General features: G+C 42.6%; 1 protein-coding gene across 1 annotated transcript in view; it reads left to right on the plus strand.

Annotated features, from left to right (window-relative positions):
- The first annotated feature begins 1,547 nt into the window (after positions 1 to 1,547).
- Positions 1,548 to 17,883, plus strand: part of UST (uronyl 2-sulfotransferase) — a 251,518-nt gene continuing 235,182 nt past the window's right edge. Inside the window, exon 1 of the mRNA XM_067293545.1 lies at positions 1,548 to 2,178. Coding sequence (XP_067149646.1) covers positions 1,920 to 2,178 — 259 coding nt within the window. The 5' untranslated portion in view covers positions 1,548 to 1,919. The remainder of the gene's footprint in view (positions 2,179 to 17,883) is intronic.

A 17,883-nucleotide genomic window follows, 5' to 3' on the forward strand; every position in this document is an offset into this window, starting at 1 on the left:
CTAGCAACAATACTAAGCCAGCAGCATAGGTAAGATTCAGGCATTCAAGGTAAGATTCAGGCATTCACCCAGGCCTTTCAATGTAAGTGGCAAAAACATCTGACTCCTGTCTACTGAGCAGAATTTCCAGCTGCAAGTGCTAAAAAATTATGAGTCAGGCCCCCTAAATCAGACTGCATTTTTTAAGTCTAAAAAGGAAAGGAGTAATTGCTTTTTGGTTTCTGACCTGGCAAGTTGCACTTGGGTCATGATTTCCTATTTTTCTCCCGAACCACGATGGAGAAAACTTGTTTTGCTGGATCTTGAGGAAGCCCTTTCTACAAGGTCCATAAAATGAAACTGTGAGCTGGCAATACTATATTAAGGCCTCCATTGTTGTACTGGTAATGCAACCACAACGTGGAATGAAATGTATTTCTACTTTAGACAATGCCTAAGGACAAGAATAGTTCTAAAGAAGCCATCAGGACATATTGAGGACATATGTTGTATAAAGAGGATGAAGCCATTAAATAGCTCAGCACTGAGTGAATACCATCCCTCCTATGCATTGTAGGAAGCAGTAGTTCTCCAGGAAAAACAACATGATCATGTAATTAGAGACTGTATCACAACTCATATGCACAAGAAGGTCAAACGAAGGTTGCGTAAGCAATCTTAATTTTGGAATTTCCTTACAGGTCTAAAGCCTTGTCTCCAGTAGACAACAGTCCCGTGCTAGTTATCCCAGCAAAGCTGCAGTAAGAACCATCCCTCTTTTCCCCCACGAACAAAGTTACACTAAAATAAAGGCGCCGACTCTTGATGCTGCGTTAGATTCATCTACAGCACCACAACATTAAGTCACCTTTCTATCGCTGCAATCACAGCAACAAAAGCACCAGCAGCCCTAACATAAGCGCGTAGGCGTGGCGCCAGCCTTTGGGGCCCCGGGGCCTGGCCGGCAGGATGGGGGGCAGCAGGTCTGGCCCCCGTGCCACTGCCTCGGCCAGCCCCAGCGGGGCACCCCACCGCTGGAGAGCAGTGGCCCCGGCAGGGCAAGGGGGCTGGCGGGATCAGGACGTCTCTGGCCGGGTGGCCAGGGCCTTGGGGGGGGTCTCGGCCAACAGGCTGTTCCCCGCCAGGTCAGCCGCAAGCACAGCCCGTGCAGGCGGGTGGCTGTGGGGGTCCCTGCGTGCACCTCAGGGTCCCCCTTTGGCTGTGAGGGGCTCCCTGAAGGCAAATTGTGGAATTTGCCTTCGGGGAGCGCCTCGCAGGCACCTCTCGGCCTTAGGCAGCGGGGCACCAGCCCACCCGCCACGCAGGCCGGGGGCCAGGGCAGGGACCCGCTGCAAAGGGCCGGGACGGCGGGCGACCGGGGGGCCGTTGGGGCCAGGGCCTGGTGGGGCCGGGGGCCGGTGGGTGGGGCGGGCGGCCGGGCCCCGCCGAGGGCGGGCAGCGGCGGCGCCCGGCGGCGCCCGCAGGGGTCGCTCGCGCGGAGGCAACGGGCGCGTCGCGGGGGCCGCGGGGCCGGGCCGGGCCGGCGGGGCCGGGCGGCACGCACAAGCCCGCCGCGGGCCGCAGGCGCTCGCCGGCGGCGCATTGGCTGTAACTTGACACCGGCGCGAGAGGCCGAGCGGAGAGAGGGAGCGAGAGCGCGGCGGCGGCGGAGGAGGAGAGGCGAAGCCCCAGGGAGCGGGATGGTGACCACCTCCTCCGCCTTCCCCTCCCCTTAGCGCCGCTCCGCAGCCGCCGCCGCCGCCGCCGCCGCGCCGGGGACTCGCCTGCAGCGGGGCCGGGGCGGGCGGCGATGTGGACGGGACGGGTCCCCTGAGCGCCGGGAAGTTTCCCCGCCGCGGGCAGCCGGAGCCGAGCAGGCGGATGGAGGATGCGCTCTGCCCGGCGGGCTGTGTGACCCGGCGGCGGCGGCGAAGGGGAGGATGAAGAAGAAGCAGCAGCCCGGCGGCGGCGCTGGGGACTGCCCGGCGCCCCGGCCGCCCGCGGCCCCGCCGGCGGGAGGGGGCCCGGGCCAGGGCGGGGGCTGGAAGCGGCGGCGGCGCTTCTCGCTGCTGCCGCTGCTCTCGGTGCGCGACTACGGCTTCTGCATGGCCGCCCTGCTGCTCTTCTGCCTGGGCTCCCTCTTCTACCAGCTCAACGGCGGGCCGCCGCACTTTCTGCTGGACCTGCGGCACTATCTGGGTAAGGGCGGCGCGGCGCGGCGGCGACTTGTTGCGGCGCCTCCTCGCCCCCGCTGCGGGGCGGCTGCGGGGTGGCCGCCCGCTGCCGTGAGGGGCTCCCCGCGGTTCCTGTTTCGCTTCCCCCCCAGCCCGTTTTTTAAGAATTACTGGGCTTTCGCGGAGGCTTGCGGCGAGGGGGCTCCGGCCTCCCCGTCCGCACGTTTCCGCGGTGCCAGGGGGAGCCGGAGGCGGCCCGGGCTCAGTCGGGCATCGGCAGCCCGCGGGAGCGGGGAGGCCGCGCTGGGGGGGACCGTGCCCCGGGGAGAGGGGTGGTGGGAGCGAGTCTCCTCAGGAGTTAATTCTGGCGTAAGGTAGAGTTCCCTTCAGGCTCTCCCTTAAATCCGAAACAGATTTATGGCCAGGGATGTCTCTTTGTTTGCCTGCTGATCGTACGCGGAGCTCGGTTTACGAGTTGCGTCTTGCTGTCAGTCCAGGTCTGAGTTTGGAAGTCAAGGCGAAAGCTGCGCTTACTGCCCGCAGGTTACAAAACGTGGAAGTTCAGGCATAACAAGTTGTATCTGCACTTCTGGACTACGTTCAAACGTGCGTAGCCGTGCTGCTGTAGGCAGTAGGAGGAAAGGGGGATTACAAATGGCACTACTGTCCTCTCTGTTCGTGACAGAAGATGCAGTTGTAAAATATATACATATCTCTATACATATAATACATATATATAACGTACTTTGTGAACAAGGTGTCCATTAATGTGCCACTGGTTTGCTTCTTGAGAGAAGTGCGTCCTAGCGGGGGCCGAGCAGCGATGCTCGAATGCTTGAGTTCACTGTGGTGCTTTGCTACAGCCTGCGTGACCTTGAGCGAGGTGCCCAGGCGGGCATCCAGAGGGAGCAGCAGGCATGTGCGGTGCTCAGTAGCTCGTGGTCCTTGTCCTCAAGTTATGGACCTCCCTAGAGGCAGTCCCACATCCACTAGGTTGCACGTGGTTTTTCTTTGTGTCTCGTTTCCACACTGGTAAACGCTATTTCCCTACTGAACAAGGAAGTGACAAAAAACAGAGTATATAAGTACCTCAGCTTGGCAGGACTAACTCAAATAGGGAACAAAAACTAAGGGTTTTTCCATACGGGAGGATTACTGCAGAACAACTTGAGTTTTTATCACTTTAGCTACTCTGTGTCATTTGCCCATGAAGACAAGCATTTAGTATTATGCACTGTAGAAGGACAATCCAGAAGAGGTGGTGTTAAGTTGCAAACTAAAATGCAGTATTTGAAGAAAAATAAGCTGAAAACCCAAGTCTGTGTGTATTTTATGAACATTTTGGGAATATGACTCTGTGTGTGTGTGTGTGTGTGTGTGTGTGTGTGTGTGTGTGTATGTGTTGCTTTTCTTTAAAGGAAAACAATCCTATGTCTTCAGCTAATTGATGAGATAGTATGGAGAAGACAGAGCCGGGTTGTTCCGAGAGATGCATAGCAATACGACAAGAGGCAAGAGACACAAGCAAAAAGGGAAATTCCAATGAGATATTAGGGAAAAAAAATTCAACATGAGGATGGTTAAACATTGGAATAGGCTGCTCAGAGAGGTTTGAATATCCTTGCAGATATTCAGAACTCAGCTGGACAAGGTCCTCTGCAACCCGATTTAATTTGTCTCTGCTTTGTGGGGGGCTTTCAGAATTCTTTGATTCTAGTGTAGATGGAGAAAAACGTATATGAAAATTCTAGTGAGAACAGGAGAAAAAGAAACTCTTCGAATATTGCTTCCCAAAAACAACAGTGTATTGCATTTTTGGCTTCTATTTTACTGACTTATTTTTCTCTTCCTTTCATGTTACAATTATGAAGAAATTCCTCTGTTGAAGAGAACATTGACAAATTTTCCACTGAGGTGGAAGTAGGTTTTGCTTACAATTGATTGACTTTTTAACTGGGTCAAGCACGTATCTCTCTTTTCTAAAAGCAAGGTTGATGCCAATTTTTTATTTTTAATTTTCATCAAGGATGGATGTTGCTTGGCTAATCTAGGAATAGAGTCTGAGAAATACTGGCTTACATAGCTTCCCAGTTTGTGGTCTTTTGACTGCTTTTGAGGGATCCTGGAAATAAACTAGGATCTACTGTTTTAACACTAGTAGCCAGTAATTGTCTCTCTGCTGGAAATCTTGTGAGGCCTGCAAATCAAACACCTGGAAAGCCACTGGATCTAGGTGATTGGGTCACCAATTGGATCATTTGGATTGGATCATTTTTGTGAGGTGCTCAGCAAGTTCAGCAGAGCCTTACTGTATGCGTCTAAACGTCATGAGCTCATGAGGAAGGAGTGCCATATTCTTTGAAAATGGATTCTGAACACCGGCATCCCTCAGTAGATAGAGAGCTATTAATATGCACCCATTAAAGAACTTCTGCACTTTGCATACCAGTTAGTATAGGAATTTCCTCTTTGTGCCTGGGTCACCTGGGATGCTGAGAAGGCAAGGACTTGTCTAACATCCTGCAACAGGCTGGTGGCTGAGTGGGAAGCAGAGTCCTTGTGGCTCAAGTCCAAGTTGTGTGATCTCCCCAGTGAGCAACCTGTGCTGCTACCTCTACAAACGAATGGAACATATTTTGCCTCACTGCAGTGGTACATATTTGTATGTTACTTTCTAAAAGTTATTTTACACTTTCTTGGTGTACAGGATCACTTGGACTGTCAAAGGTGATCCATATGGTTGACACTGTTAAAGAGTTTTTGTACGAAGTGCAGGTTTTGCGAGAATGGTGGCATATTCTGTGGGCTATCCAGCCGGCAAGGTTTGCAAATGGTACCCCTGTAAACATCTCATTTTAAAAGTGAATTAAAGTGATCTAAACCTGAAAGAGTTTTCATGTTTGCATTAGAATGAATGGTCACAGTTGGTTACTTAAGCACCTGAACAGCTATGTAACCAAGTAGTCTCACTCTCTTCCAGGGAACTAACACAAGTGTTTGGAGGAGTAGGTATTGGGCATCCTATACTGCTAATGACCGAAGCCCTACATATGTGAATGTGTGTTTTATCTGACAGATTGACAAGTCAAGTTTCATGATATTAAAAAATATTAAACATTTTTTCCCCTGAAGCCACAGATCCAGTGAACAGGCAGCTCTTTCCTTCCAGCCATTCCAAGCCACAATTTATGGTGTGAAAATTTAAATCCCCAAACAGAAGGAAACAGTTAGTTTGCAAATCATGGTTCCAGTGTGTGATTTTTGCAGCCACCCTTTGCATTTAAAGCTACAAGAACCAAAAAAAGAACAGATCAAAGGTAAAATTGATTTCTCTGTTTAATTACTTTGCAGCCTTCATGAGGTGGGGGGTCTTCTTGTCTGGCTTTATTTTTATTTGCATTCAAGTTTCATTGCATTGTTCACGGTTAGTTATGTTACTCTGAAGGGAATACTTGGATGTTTTTACCTCAGAACTTGAAAGAATGTTCGTTAGTAACAACACCAAAACTTCAATAGAAATCAGGAGAGAAATCACATCTGCATCAGGCGGGTGGGTGCATAAAAAAATGTAGGCAGTGAGAAAGCAATGGAGTTGAATAGCTTTCATTTTGTTCTTAGACCTGCATCACACACTGTGGAGGAGGAGGAATAAGTTTATTTTCAAAGGAATTAACAGTGAAGATTTGCTAGTTAAAGCAAATCTTTTTTTGCTTTGCCTAAAACTTTTCTTTTTGAAGGGGAACAAAGATGACTGTATTTTCAGAATATTTAGATTATTAGTAATTTTTTTTTCCTGGACCAGCTTCTGTGGTTTCTTGTCCATGAATCTCTTGTTTTGTCCCGTTGCCACACAGATTGGGGAGAATCTTTTGGAAAAAAGTTGTGGCAGCTTGCAGGAGAAGAAGTACCTACATGCAGTATTTCCCCTTTTCCATTGCCATCTTTTCCCTTTTGCAAAATAGGAGTATGGGAAGAGAAATGGGAGGAGATCAGTAGATACGAGACTGTGCTAAGCATTGTGTTTTATCCTGTACTGACTTCAAGTTCATATTAGTTCAGTGGAAAGGTCTGTGGAAAGCCGTTGGTTTCTGCTGTCCATTCTGGCTATGGTTCACAAGAACGTGGCTCAAAATCTGCACTGTTGTAATGCCTTTAGGATAGTTCTAGAGCACTGGTTTTCAGTGTGTAATCCTTGGGGTCATGGGCATTTGTGGGTTATGTCTAAAGAATCTGTGAAAACTAGTAAAATAAGCCTGTTTCCAGTAGGCTTAAATTTGCTATATGGGAGTGCATACCAGTCCTGGACAATCTATGGGGTCCAAAAAATAAGAAAGTTTAAGATTTGCCAATTTTCAGTAATAAACTGGAGAATTGGGACTTACACAACATCTATGAGGTTTTACTTGCTAATTCTGCCAAGGTGGTACTGGCACCCTAATCAAAAATCAACTTCAACAGTTGAAGGAAGTGAGAAAGATCTCCTATAAGATGTATAAGACAGAACTCATGAATCTTGTCCAGTCCTGTGGGTTTAGGGGAGGGCACCAGCGACTCCATTCCCCTGAGACTGCTGTATTTTTAAGTTACCTTTTTTTTCCCTGCTTTAGCTTATGAAATATACCTGCTTCAAAATACGGAAATGAGTATTTCCAAGGGTTGGTAGCAACCCTCTAATAGCCAATAAAAAATAAATCTTTTGATCTTCAGTATTTGCAGTGCAAACTTTTTTGTGGCATTGTTCATGTCAATTAAGCCATTTCCCTGTTGAACTCCCCAGGAGATGGCCAACAAGTACGCAGCTGATGTCAAGGGTTTGATTGCTTGTGGAAGCTGCCTGTCCTGTGCACTTCCTGATGTGAGACAAAAGCCTGAAGTGACTGGTTGTGCTCTAAATTGCTCCCTAGACTCACTCTTCATTTCATTGGAAGCTCTTGAGTAGTTTGGCCAGGAGATGTACTCAGTAGGCTGAAAGTTGTCACAACAACAGTTACGTTTATCTTGGGCACATGAGGGAATATAACCATAATTTTGTCAAATGGAAGAAGGAGAAAGAAATTTTGGTTGAATTTTTAGAGATGCTGTAACAAAACTCTTCAAAATATTTTAAACTAAACCCAAGCAAATTTTTTTTTTTTTTGAGGTAGGATGAATTTGCTTTATTACAGTAGGGTTTTTTTCTGAAGTGTCTTTCTCTTTCCTGTTATCATCTTAAAAGAGGAGCAGAAAGGGAAAACCAACTATCCAAGGGAAACAATAAAAGTGACTGACAGTGTGTGGTATGCTTTTATGCCTGAACTATAGGAGGGGAAAAAAACAGCAACTTTTTTTTTTTTTTTGCTTTTCTTGTAATATTGCATTTATATTGAAAAGGATGGAAAGTGCAGCAAGTTTTTTTAAACAATAAAAGCACCTAGAATGCTTCATCATAGGTAAATAGTGTGCTGCTTTATTCTGGCCAAAGGTAGCATGGCCAGAAAGAGTTGTCACATCCAGTTTTGTTCTGCACGTGGATCCTGAATATGATTTTTTACAAACTTTCCATCTTTGAAGGCCCTTCAGGTGTGTGTGAAACAGAGTCTGGTCTAAGGATGTTTAATATACAGTATTACACAGTATCTATTTCTTAAAGGAGTATGTACCAAGGCTCTGGTTACCTTCTTACTGGCTTTTTTTCCCCTTCATTTTCAAGAATTCATAGTATTCTCAAAATAGTTCTTCAGTACTTTAAAGTATTTTGATTTTTGGTTGGCTTGTCAGTGGATTGTTTAAGAATACATTGCACTCAAGATTTACTACATTTTTAAATTCATTAACATTGCAGGGAACTGAAAGTTCAGTTGAGAAGCTTTTCTTTACAGCCTTGAAAAGAGATAGTCTGAATCAAAATGACAAGTCTGTAGCTATATCTTTCTTAATTGACTTTTCTGTCCTCTTTTGACTACCTTGTTTTGGTATTGAAAATGTGCTAGGTATTTTCTTTTGAAGTAGGATGTGTTTGGAGCCTAACCTACCTTACCAAGCTGTCAGGTTTTAAATGAGCTTGTCTGGAAAACAAGAAAGTGTAGCTCATCTCAAAGAGACTTTCCTGAAAAGCCTGCATGACTTGCTTATCATTCACAAATTGTCCAGTTGTAAGAGTAACCATGCTCTACCTATTGCAGCATGCTGTCAAAGGAAACCTCAAGGAGAAACGGAATGCCTCTGTTTTTATGACTGACTCAAGGCTTTTCCTTTCAGAAAGGCTCGTTACTGGACTACGCTATCCTCACTGGCCCTGTAACACCATATACGGTGAAGTGATAACAGAAAATATTTAAGACTGCGTGAATGTGTCTTGATGACATTCTAAATATATTTGGAAAATCGGACAGTATTTATTCAGGGATCTATTGTCTGCTTTTGAAACCAAACTCCAGCTTAGGTATCAGGCACTGTATATGTGCACCTATGTACATTTTTCTGTGTTTCATATTGTTGACTTTATCTGTGACTTTGAAGGGATTAATTCACTTTCCAACATGAGGGAGTATTATTATAGCTTTTCCAAAATTGTGCTTGGTTTTATATTAGTATCGGATTATATGGTAGGGTGGTATATGCACCTGTAAGAGGAACAGTCTACTGGTTAAATGGGATGCTACACTTGGACTTGGGGAAATGAGGGAGGCTTCAGTTCCCTGCTCTGACAGAGCTCGGGTGACTTGGAAGTTGTGTGTTATTTCTCTCTTCATTTAATACTCTTTTGCCCGAAGGACATTTTGAAGATAAATATGTAGTAGAGAATGATATTCTCAGATTTTAAAGTGATGATAGCCATAGAAATACTTAAAGGAAAAAGATATTAGTGATAAATCCTCTTGTCACTGAGGGATTTTGACCGTATCAAAAGAGATGAGGCAGACAGTGAGTGTTAGAGTGGAGCTGCTGTGTAGGCTGAGGCAAAGTCAGCGCTCCTGCTACTTCACTTTTCTTTTAAAGCTATCGCTAGAGTTCGTTAACTCTGTGGTCTCTGTGCAGTTCTACTTCAGAAGTTACTGCTATAACTGAGCTCCAGAGTCTGATCAAAGGGCATCAGTTTCTAACAGGTTTGCATATATGTTCTCATATCGAAGATTTCAATACAGGAGAATGTAAGCGGGTCACTTACTTCTTGTTTCTAGTGGCACTGCTTAGACTGCATTTGCAAAAACAGGTGAAAAATACAATTTCTTGAAGTCTCTTTCACCTCAAGTGAATGGGGCAAGCACTTCAGGCTCTGTCAGAGAATATTCAGCCAAAACAAATTCTGGCTGTCACAGGAGAAGAAGTGATTGATGGACTTGTTCTCATATTTTCATATGAAATTAGGCAGGAGGAAAATTGCTTTAACTTAGGGCTTGACAAAGAACAATAAGTGTTAAAGGTGGCCAGAAAGGGAAGCTTGCCAGCATAAGTAACTCATACAGAAGTTTCAACACACAAAACCCTATGGGGAAAATAAAACCTGTCTGATTTCTTTTTTTTAACTCTAGTAAATGATCTGAGATTCCTCCTGTGCTACCTGTGCTAGCTCTGTTGCACTGATTCCTGATAAAAATAACACTTTATTTTGAAATTCATAGCTCATGACTGTGAATTCCAGAATCAGTCGTGAGAGTTAAGTGGAAGAAAGGACATCAGTTTTTCATTTGTTATTTAAATATGTCTCCATTGTCAAAATTTGTATAACATATGATGAAGATAAAATGGAGCGACTTGATTTTGGGTGGAAAAACTCTGTAACAGATCAAATAAAACAAGATCCAAAGACAGAAAAGCTTGAAAGAGGAAAAAAACACAACTGGGTTAAAAGAAAGTGAACAACTCATTTATTTTTCCTATCTATTACACTTTTCTGGTATTCTGTTCTCCCTCTTGTTTCCATCTGGGACTTGGTTCTTTCTCTCTTCTTGTGATCCCATTGTTAATCACAAGAGAGGGTTTCTAATCACTTTCATGTCAAACGAGAAACTGGGAGTACTGAAATCTCTTGAGTGCTTTTTGAGAGATATTCACCCCAGGTCTTCAGACTTAAAGTTTTGGCACTTAAGAACCCCAAAGAAGGACTCTGTATTTCTTATCTTATCATTCTTATCTATGTTAATGTCTTACTCCTGTGACCCCAAGAATGCCAGTGGATATTTTGATCTAGTAGCTGTTCCTCTATGCAAAGATAATTTTGCAGATGAGTTGTAAGAGTTTACTACTTCATTTTGGACTGGGGAAAAAAGTCTATTTATAGGTTTTTTGGAAGTTCTGACTTTGCACCTGCTGATGACCCCCTGCGAGTGCTGTTTTGTATTGCAGCATGGTGTGTATCTCCACTTTTATGAAGTACAGCCAGATGAGTGAATAGCTGTGCTGTATGTTTGTGTGGGTTTGTATGAACACACTTAAGAAAATAAACTACCACACTGTTATTCAGGATAGATAATTTTTAAGGACCAGTTCTAATTTTATTGTCTACAATGCAGTTCTAATTTACAGCTGGTTCTAATTTTATGGCTTTTACTGAAAAATTGGGAGGGTGGGGGGAGGGGAGAGGGGAGGTTCCCTCCAGCCCCCAGTTTTGTATTATTTTACTTTGGAAGTAAAGATGAAGAGCCAGGAATTACAAGGGTCAAGAGTAAATGGTCATTCTTACGACAGGGGCAAGAAAGGGCTGAGAATCCCTTAGAAATTAATGAGAATTAAGTGCCTCTTTGGATTTTGGTGTAAGGCTGAGACTTGTATCCAAAACTTCATATACTCAGCAAGGTATCTGCTCTAAGCTGGTTATCTAGGTTTCCCCTCTTCTCAATGAGGAGAGAGAGCCGCCCCACTTCATTACGACTAATGATAGATGTCTAATGCAAGTAGGATCAATCTTTTTCAGAGATGCCAATTGTCTGTTGCCTGTTGCCATTAACTTGAAAGGGAGCACAGGGCTTGAGTACCCTGCTGCTGCCTTAACCTCTGCCTTCTTCCCCTGGCCACTGGAGTTGCTTGTTCATAAGACCTGATCTGACCAGTGCAGCAATGACTCAAAAGCAGAAGCTAAAATCTTTATTTTTTTTTTTAATATATATATATATTTTTAACTTTCAAGAGAAAGCTGTGGAAAATGTTGACGCATGACTTTTCATCAAGGAAAATTTCCCCAACATTATTGGTGAGCAGGCAAGTAGATTTTCAAACATAACTTATGTTTATATAATGAGGCATTTGTTTTTCTTTGTTTCAGAATCTGGGTTAGAGGATGTTTTGAGAATGGAGGGGTGGATAGGAAGTGGAGAGCAATTATTTGACTGAAATTTATTTTACCCCCTTGCCCTTTAGAGCTGCAGTGGGGGGAGCAGACCCTGTTGTGTGAAAAATAGATGTGTGTGGTTTTGTAAGAGTGAAAGCACAATGATTCAGTTTATACTATGGTTTCTTAGTACTAATGCTTTAGAAATAGACATTTGCGTGTTTGCCAGAGTTTTCCTCTTATCACACTTAATGCTCAGGGTAGAAGTCGTCATGAGACTGGGATGGAGATTTTGGAGCCCTTGGGGGTTTGAGTAAAGAAGCAGTGCAACTTGGCTATACCAAAGAAGTATGTTTCAGTGCCCCTGAGGGTGTTCATTTTAAAAACCTCTACTGATTAAGTGGATGGTTGGTTCAGTTCAGTATAGCTGTTCCAGAGAGGATGCCAACATAACCTTGTACTTGTACAACAGGGTCACCAAACTGCTAAGAAATGGTAAATCTTTGAGAATAGAGGACAGCAGCCAGATCAAAAGCTACTAATCAAAGGGATTTGACTCATGGTTTCCAATTTTTTCTCAGTTTGGAAATCACTGAACATCTTTCAGGGCAGCGGCGCTCCTTATCTAATGAATTTAAAGCTTCTAACAATTGGCTTGGTATTCTTGATTTTTTTTTTTTTTTTGGTCAAACTGTAATAGTTCATAGACCACTGTCCAAAGGAGGAATTAGGCATCAGTAAGAGTCAAAAGCAAAATGCAACAGCAAAATATGAAAGGGATGATTTTCAAAAAAACCCCTAAAAAACTAAAAGATAAGACAGACCTGCAAAAGACTGCAAGTCTTTTATATGGCTTTCCTATCCACAGAAGTTTTTTTCTATTGCCAGCAAGTATTTCTTCACTGTTTTTGTTTTAACTTCTGTATATCTTTTTGTTTTACTGTGAAATGAGGAAGATAGCCACAGAAGTGTCCCAAATCTTGGGACATTTCAATAGCAAGTTAGAGGGTTTTTCATAACTTTTTTCATAAGCCAAGGTACATAAAATACCATTTGGGTTGATTTTTTTGCTAGCTTGAAGTTTAACAATAGATATTTCTGAAATACATGTGAGAAATTTGGTATGAGTTGAGTAAGTAAATATTTCATAGCTTTTGCCTAAGTACATTTTTTTTAAGCTTTATGAAGCAGACTAGTAAATTTGTAAAGCATCTGTGAAATGAAGTGTCTTTTAGGTGTTTGATACGTGTTTTCTTTCCTGCCAAGTTCTGTCCTTTCACCTTGACAGGTGATGATAGACCTCTTCTGTACAAATCTGATGAGATTACATATAGAAATTGCATTTGGGTTGGGCAATATTGTACCAAGAAGAGACTGTTAAATGGGGAAGAACTGGTGGGGGGAGGAAGGGGCAGAGAGGTGTCTTTACGATCAGAAGCAGTTATTTGACATTGAAACTGCGTATGGGTCGTGTATAAGGCCCTGTCTCATTCTTTCAAACTCTGAGCACTTCCCTGAAGGGCTCAGATTAGGATCTCCCTCTGCTGCCTGAGGTTCCCTCTGTAGTCAGCAGAGAGAGGCAGGGGTATCTCCAAAGAGCAATTCAGGCCGCCCATGTCTTTATGACAGCTAAGCCCCTGCCTTGTGCACAGAGAAATGCTTCAAGTTTGGTGGGAAGAATCTGGGTCATCATGGTATTTATTCCTAAAAGCATTGGTAGATAACCAGTGGAAGGCTTTCAAAGAGAAGGAGGACGAGGCAGAGGAGAGCAGGAGTTACACTGGCAAGATTTTTAGACTGATAGGTCATTTTTAGATTGATAGGTCGTTTTTAGATTGATAGATCACTTCATGTCAGTTGGTCATTGAAAACTCAGTGCTTAGGATGTCTAAAAATAAGACTGCATAAAGCACTGGAAAAGTAGGCCAAAGGGAATATCTATCACCACTCATTGGGTGGATTTGATGACCTAATATGTTTATTTCTCCCTAAGTTTTGCAGTTCCCTGAAAAGGGTGTGCAACAACAGTTTTATATATTCCAAAACATTGCAGCAAATATTGTAAGGCAAAGGCTGTGAAATTGTGACTTCTCAGATCCTTTCATATCTGCAGCTAATTGTTCTTTTTTAGCAGAACTCTCCATAGAAATGTATAGGGTTTTTTGTGTTGCATGTTGGGCGATATCACAATAAGTAAATTATGGTGAATAATAAAATAGCAGCAGCTAAACCCTACCACTTGTGTTTGTTTTTTTTTCTTTTTTAATTTTAGTTGTGTTGTTTTGCTCATCACTGCATCTGCACAATAGGCAAGAGGGAGATAGCTGTATATATGAGTAATTAATGGTAGCAAATGTATTAGTTATCATTAGGAACACGTATGGAAGCAGGAGAGACTGAGAGTTAGCCAAAATCTGAGCATGTGCTGCTGCTTATTCGCTGAGGAAGCATCAAAACCAGAGGCAGTTTGGGAGGAAAGAGAAGGTCAATGTTTTACTAAAATCAAGTAGTTGCACTAGATGCACATCCCATGATTGCTGAATAGTTCCCAACCAATGTAATCTTCTGACAAAACTGTAGGGTTTTCAGCCACCTTCTGGACAAGGGAGCATGATTTGAGAATGTGAGAGGGAACTCCTTTGCAAAGTAGGTGGTTATTAAGAGGTCTTTTTCAGCCAAGTCTATGTCTGTGCATGTAGGAGGGAGAGAGGAATCCAAGTAAATATTAGGTACTTGCATAGTGCCTTTCTGTTGCTGATTCTTAAATCATTTTTGAGCTGATGGAAGTTCATGTTAGGAACTGGATAATATTACCACCTCTTTGCATGTAAATAGCCATTTGCGAAAGTTTAATATGGTAAAAGTTGAAGTATTAACTGCCTCTTTTTCTAACTGCAAGCTCTGTAAATTGCCTCACTAATAATGAACAAAATTAATCACTTTCTTTCATTCCTTTGGGAATATTTTTCTGTCGAGTCAGTAAAATTCAACATGAGTTAATCTTCTAATAAACAGCCTGTTCTCTTAACCCTGGTGTGTTTTCTCCTCTCTAATTTTGAATCTGATACTTGTCTCTCTAATCAATGAGGCAAACTTTGGCAATGCTCTAGGATTCTTTATAGCTCAGCAGTGGTCTGTTTTCTAAACTATGCTACATGGAAACAGCTGACAGTTTCAATTTTTTCCTGGAATGTTTTGGTTATAAATGTTAAAAGCTGAAGATTTTTAAATGGCATGTAGTGTCTTTCACCTTCTGACCTCAGCTCAAATACAGCTGAGGTTGGCAGTATTTGAATCATTACTGTCTTGAGGTGTTCAGTGGCTTGCATGCAGTAAGTTCACTGTGCAAGTAGCTGTGGTACCATTGCTGGCTTGGCCACTCCACTTTTCACTTGGCTGGCCCAAGAAGCAGGCATGTCAGGCCAGAGTGTGAGCATATGCCAGCAGTGGTGGATCTAATGGTTTTTAGCTGGTAGGGATCTCAACTGGCAGGGGTGCTTTTCTCCCCGTTCCAGTGTGTTGCAGTGCTGGGCTGGGTGCTGGCATATGCGCTGTCCATGCTTAGTGCAAGAGGGAAATAAGATTCAGAAAGATTTTACTGAGGGCTGTAAAGCTCGTGGGGGGGCATGGACCCAACTGTCCCCAAGGTAAAAGCTTCCCCTGTATAGTGGGTTTGTTTGTAGTACATCTGCTTGGTAGGTAGAGGTGTTTGTTTTGTAGCTATCGTGTCAGTGATAAGTGCATTTCTTACCCAAAAAAGAAAGTTGTTTGGAATTTCCTGCTAGGTGTCATAGACCAAAAAGTCTTGCAGCTTCTGAAAAGGAGCTGCCAAGTGTCCTCCTAGCTTCCTCTTCTTTCTCCGTCACTACTGACCGAAGAGTACAACTTTCTGTTTATCTGCATACAGCAGTTTTCATCCAGTGCTTCAAAAAGGAAAGTAAATATTAACACTTTCTTATTTAAGGGACACAGAGAGGTCATGCTGCTTGCTCAGTGTCATTTGCCTGATCAATAGCGGCATCAAGAATAGAGCTGTAATTTCCTGCACTCTTTGAAGTGCAGGGATTTGACTGGAAATGCGTACAGCGTGTCTGATAAAACACTGATGCAGAGGAAAACAAAGACCCTTCTGTTTGCCTTTATCTCAGCACTTACCTGGCTCCTGTGGTTGGTGTAATCTGAGTTTGTACAATCTGTAGGGTGTGTATCTTCCCAGCCTTCCTGAGAAGTAGTGAAGTTATTCTTATTTTTCTGATGGGGCTTCTAAGGCACAAAATAGTACAGGAAAGTGTGAAACCAAGTCTACCAAACTGTGGACTAGCTTTTCACACAGCAGACCCTCCTTCCCATGTAGGTATGGAAACTTGTATTTTCCTATCTGTGAGCAGCAACTTTTTAGAGTCTTTCCTAAGCTTGTTCCTGTCAGTAGGAGAAGCCTGCTTCTGCAGAGCTGTACATCAGGCTCAAGAGTCTTAAAATAGAAGGGAGATGTGTGGGAGGGAATGATTACTGGGAGAGGAAAAAGTGGGGTGAGAAAAGGACAGGTTGCTGGGTAAATCTTTCCCTATTTAAGCTGAAAGAGCATACCTTTTAATGTATTCTCCTTAAAGTGAGTGACAGACAGAAACAGTGAGTGAGAGACAGAAATAATACTGGGGGAGCAGATAAGTGATAAATGGCATGTTAAGGAGTCTATTCCTGCTGAAAAGATAATCGGAGTATTTTTTCCTGCTTTCTGTATCTGTCACCCCTCTGCATAATTTGCTCACCAAAACCTTTACTATGGATGGGAAAAATTGTGTATGTGGCATGGGTAATGTTAAAACAGTTGCTTTATGTAGCCTATGGAGCTTAAAAGCTGTATATTCAGTTTCAGAAATGTTTCCTTAAGTTACTTATGCTCAAAATAGAAATGTTTTTAATGCAAAGGAGCTCATAATGTGAGGGAGTCAATGAGGCTTTCGTGCAAATTTTATCCATTTATGAGACCTTGTGACCATTTTTGGCTAAAACTTTACATCTGCAGATTTCCTTAATTCTGAGGTAGACAGTTGCATCGCTTGAGAAAAAAGATCAAACAGGAAAATTTGATTTCTCATACTAACAGATCATTACCATGTTTCAAGGAAAAAATAATTATGAAATTTTAAGGCAGATCAGTTAGATGGCTTATGCTGCAATTCTTCACTTTTACAGCATGATTACACTTTGGCTCACTAAGTATGAAAATTTTCTGTTTGCATGCAGATTACTCTGGATCCTAATTCAAGCTTGAAATTTCATTTCTGTAAGAAGTAAATGTGGTGATCTTGAACTAGTCCTATGTGAATATGGTTTACATCAAAGAAAGTATGAAACCCATAGTAATTCAATTTGTAGTTAAGTTCGAGTTAAAAATGATGGGATTAGCTATTCCATTGGAATATGGCCCTGGTTCAGTACATTTCCTTACTCATACTCTATAAATAACATCATAAGTAGGGTTTACACTCTTCTCTTTCTCCAAACAGCCATGCTTCACTTCTGTTATAGACTGTTTGCACTCCTGATGCCTGACCTCACACTGGTTCCTGCTCCCTGGCCAAGCTTTTACTAATCTCTATTATTTGCCATGGTGGCATGCTGGGGCGGGGCATGGTTCCTGGATTGCAGAGCCAAGGATTTTTTGTTCATGATGCAACATGACTAGATAGATATATTAGTACATAGCAATATACTGTGTTTTTGTCACATAACACAGAGGCTTGTAATACTATAAAGTTCACGCCTACAGTTTGGAAAATGTTCCTGCTCAACTTGGAAAAGAAGGTTGGAGGAAGGAATAAGGAAGAGGAAAATCATAAGCATTCTTTCTCTTCCCTTCCTTAGCTCTGATTTTGGACACTTAAAGTGATGTTAGCACTAACATAAGACTTAACATGTTCTAACTCCTGCAGCTATATTTTTTCATGAACCCCAAAGAACAGTTTATTGAATAAACAAACTTGTGAAACATTCTTTTGTGTGCTTTTGAATGTATTAAGATATCTTTGACAAAGAAATTTACTTTACTAGCTTAAAAACTCTGGAAAGTAGAGGAGTTTAGAACTGGGCAAGTGTGCAGTAGACAACTAAAAAGTCAGAGTTTGCACTAATGGTTCTTATGTGAGCTATACAAATTTCACTCTCTGTGACACAAAAGTTACATTCCTGCTGCAAATAGCAGTTCAGTTGGGCCTGATGGTTATTTTCTTTATGTAGAAATAACACAGAGTGTGTGACCAAAGTAGGTTTAGTATGCTGTCATAATATTAAATAATGAAATGTAAATTCTAAGAAATTTTAATATAATTCATTTATGCAACTCTATCTTTGGTTTATTTTATTTGGAGTTTAGGCTGTAGTGACATATTTATTTTTTATTATTATTTTTAGAAGGAAAGTCTGCTAGGTTTGTTTCTTCAATAGTAATTTTTTTCCTGCATGTTTTTGAGTATAGAGAGC

This window comes from Apteryx mantelli, chromosome 3 (genome assembly GCF_036417845.1).
Source record: "Apteryx mantelli isolate bAptMan1 chromosome 3, bAptMan1.hap1, whole genome shotgun sequence".
Taxonomy (NCBI): Eukaryota; Metazoa; Chordata; class Aves; order Apterygiformes; family Apterygidae; genus Apteryx; species Apteryx mantelli.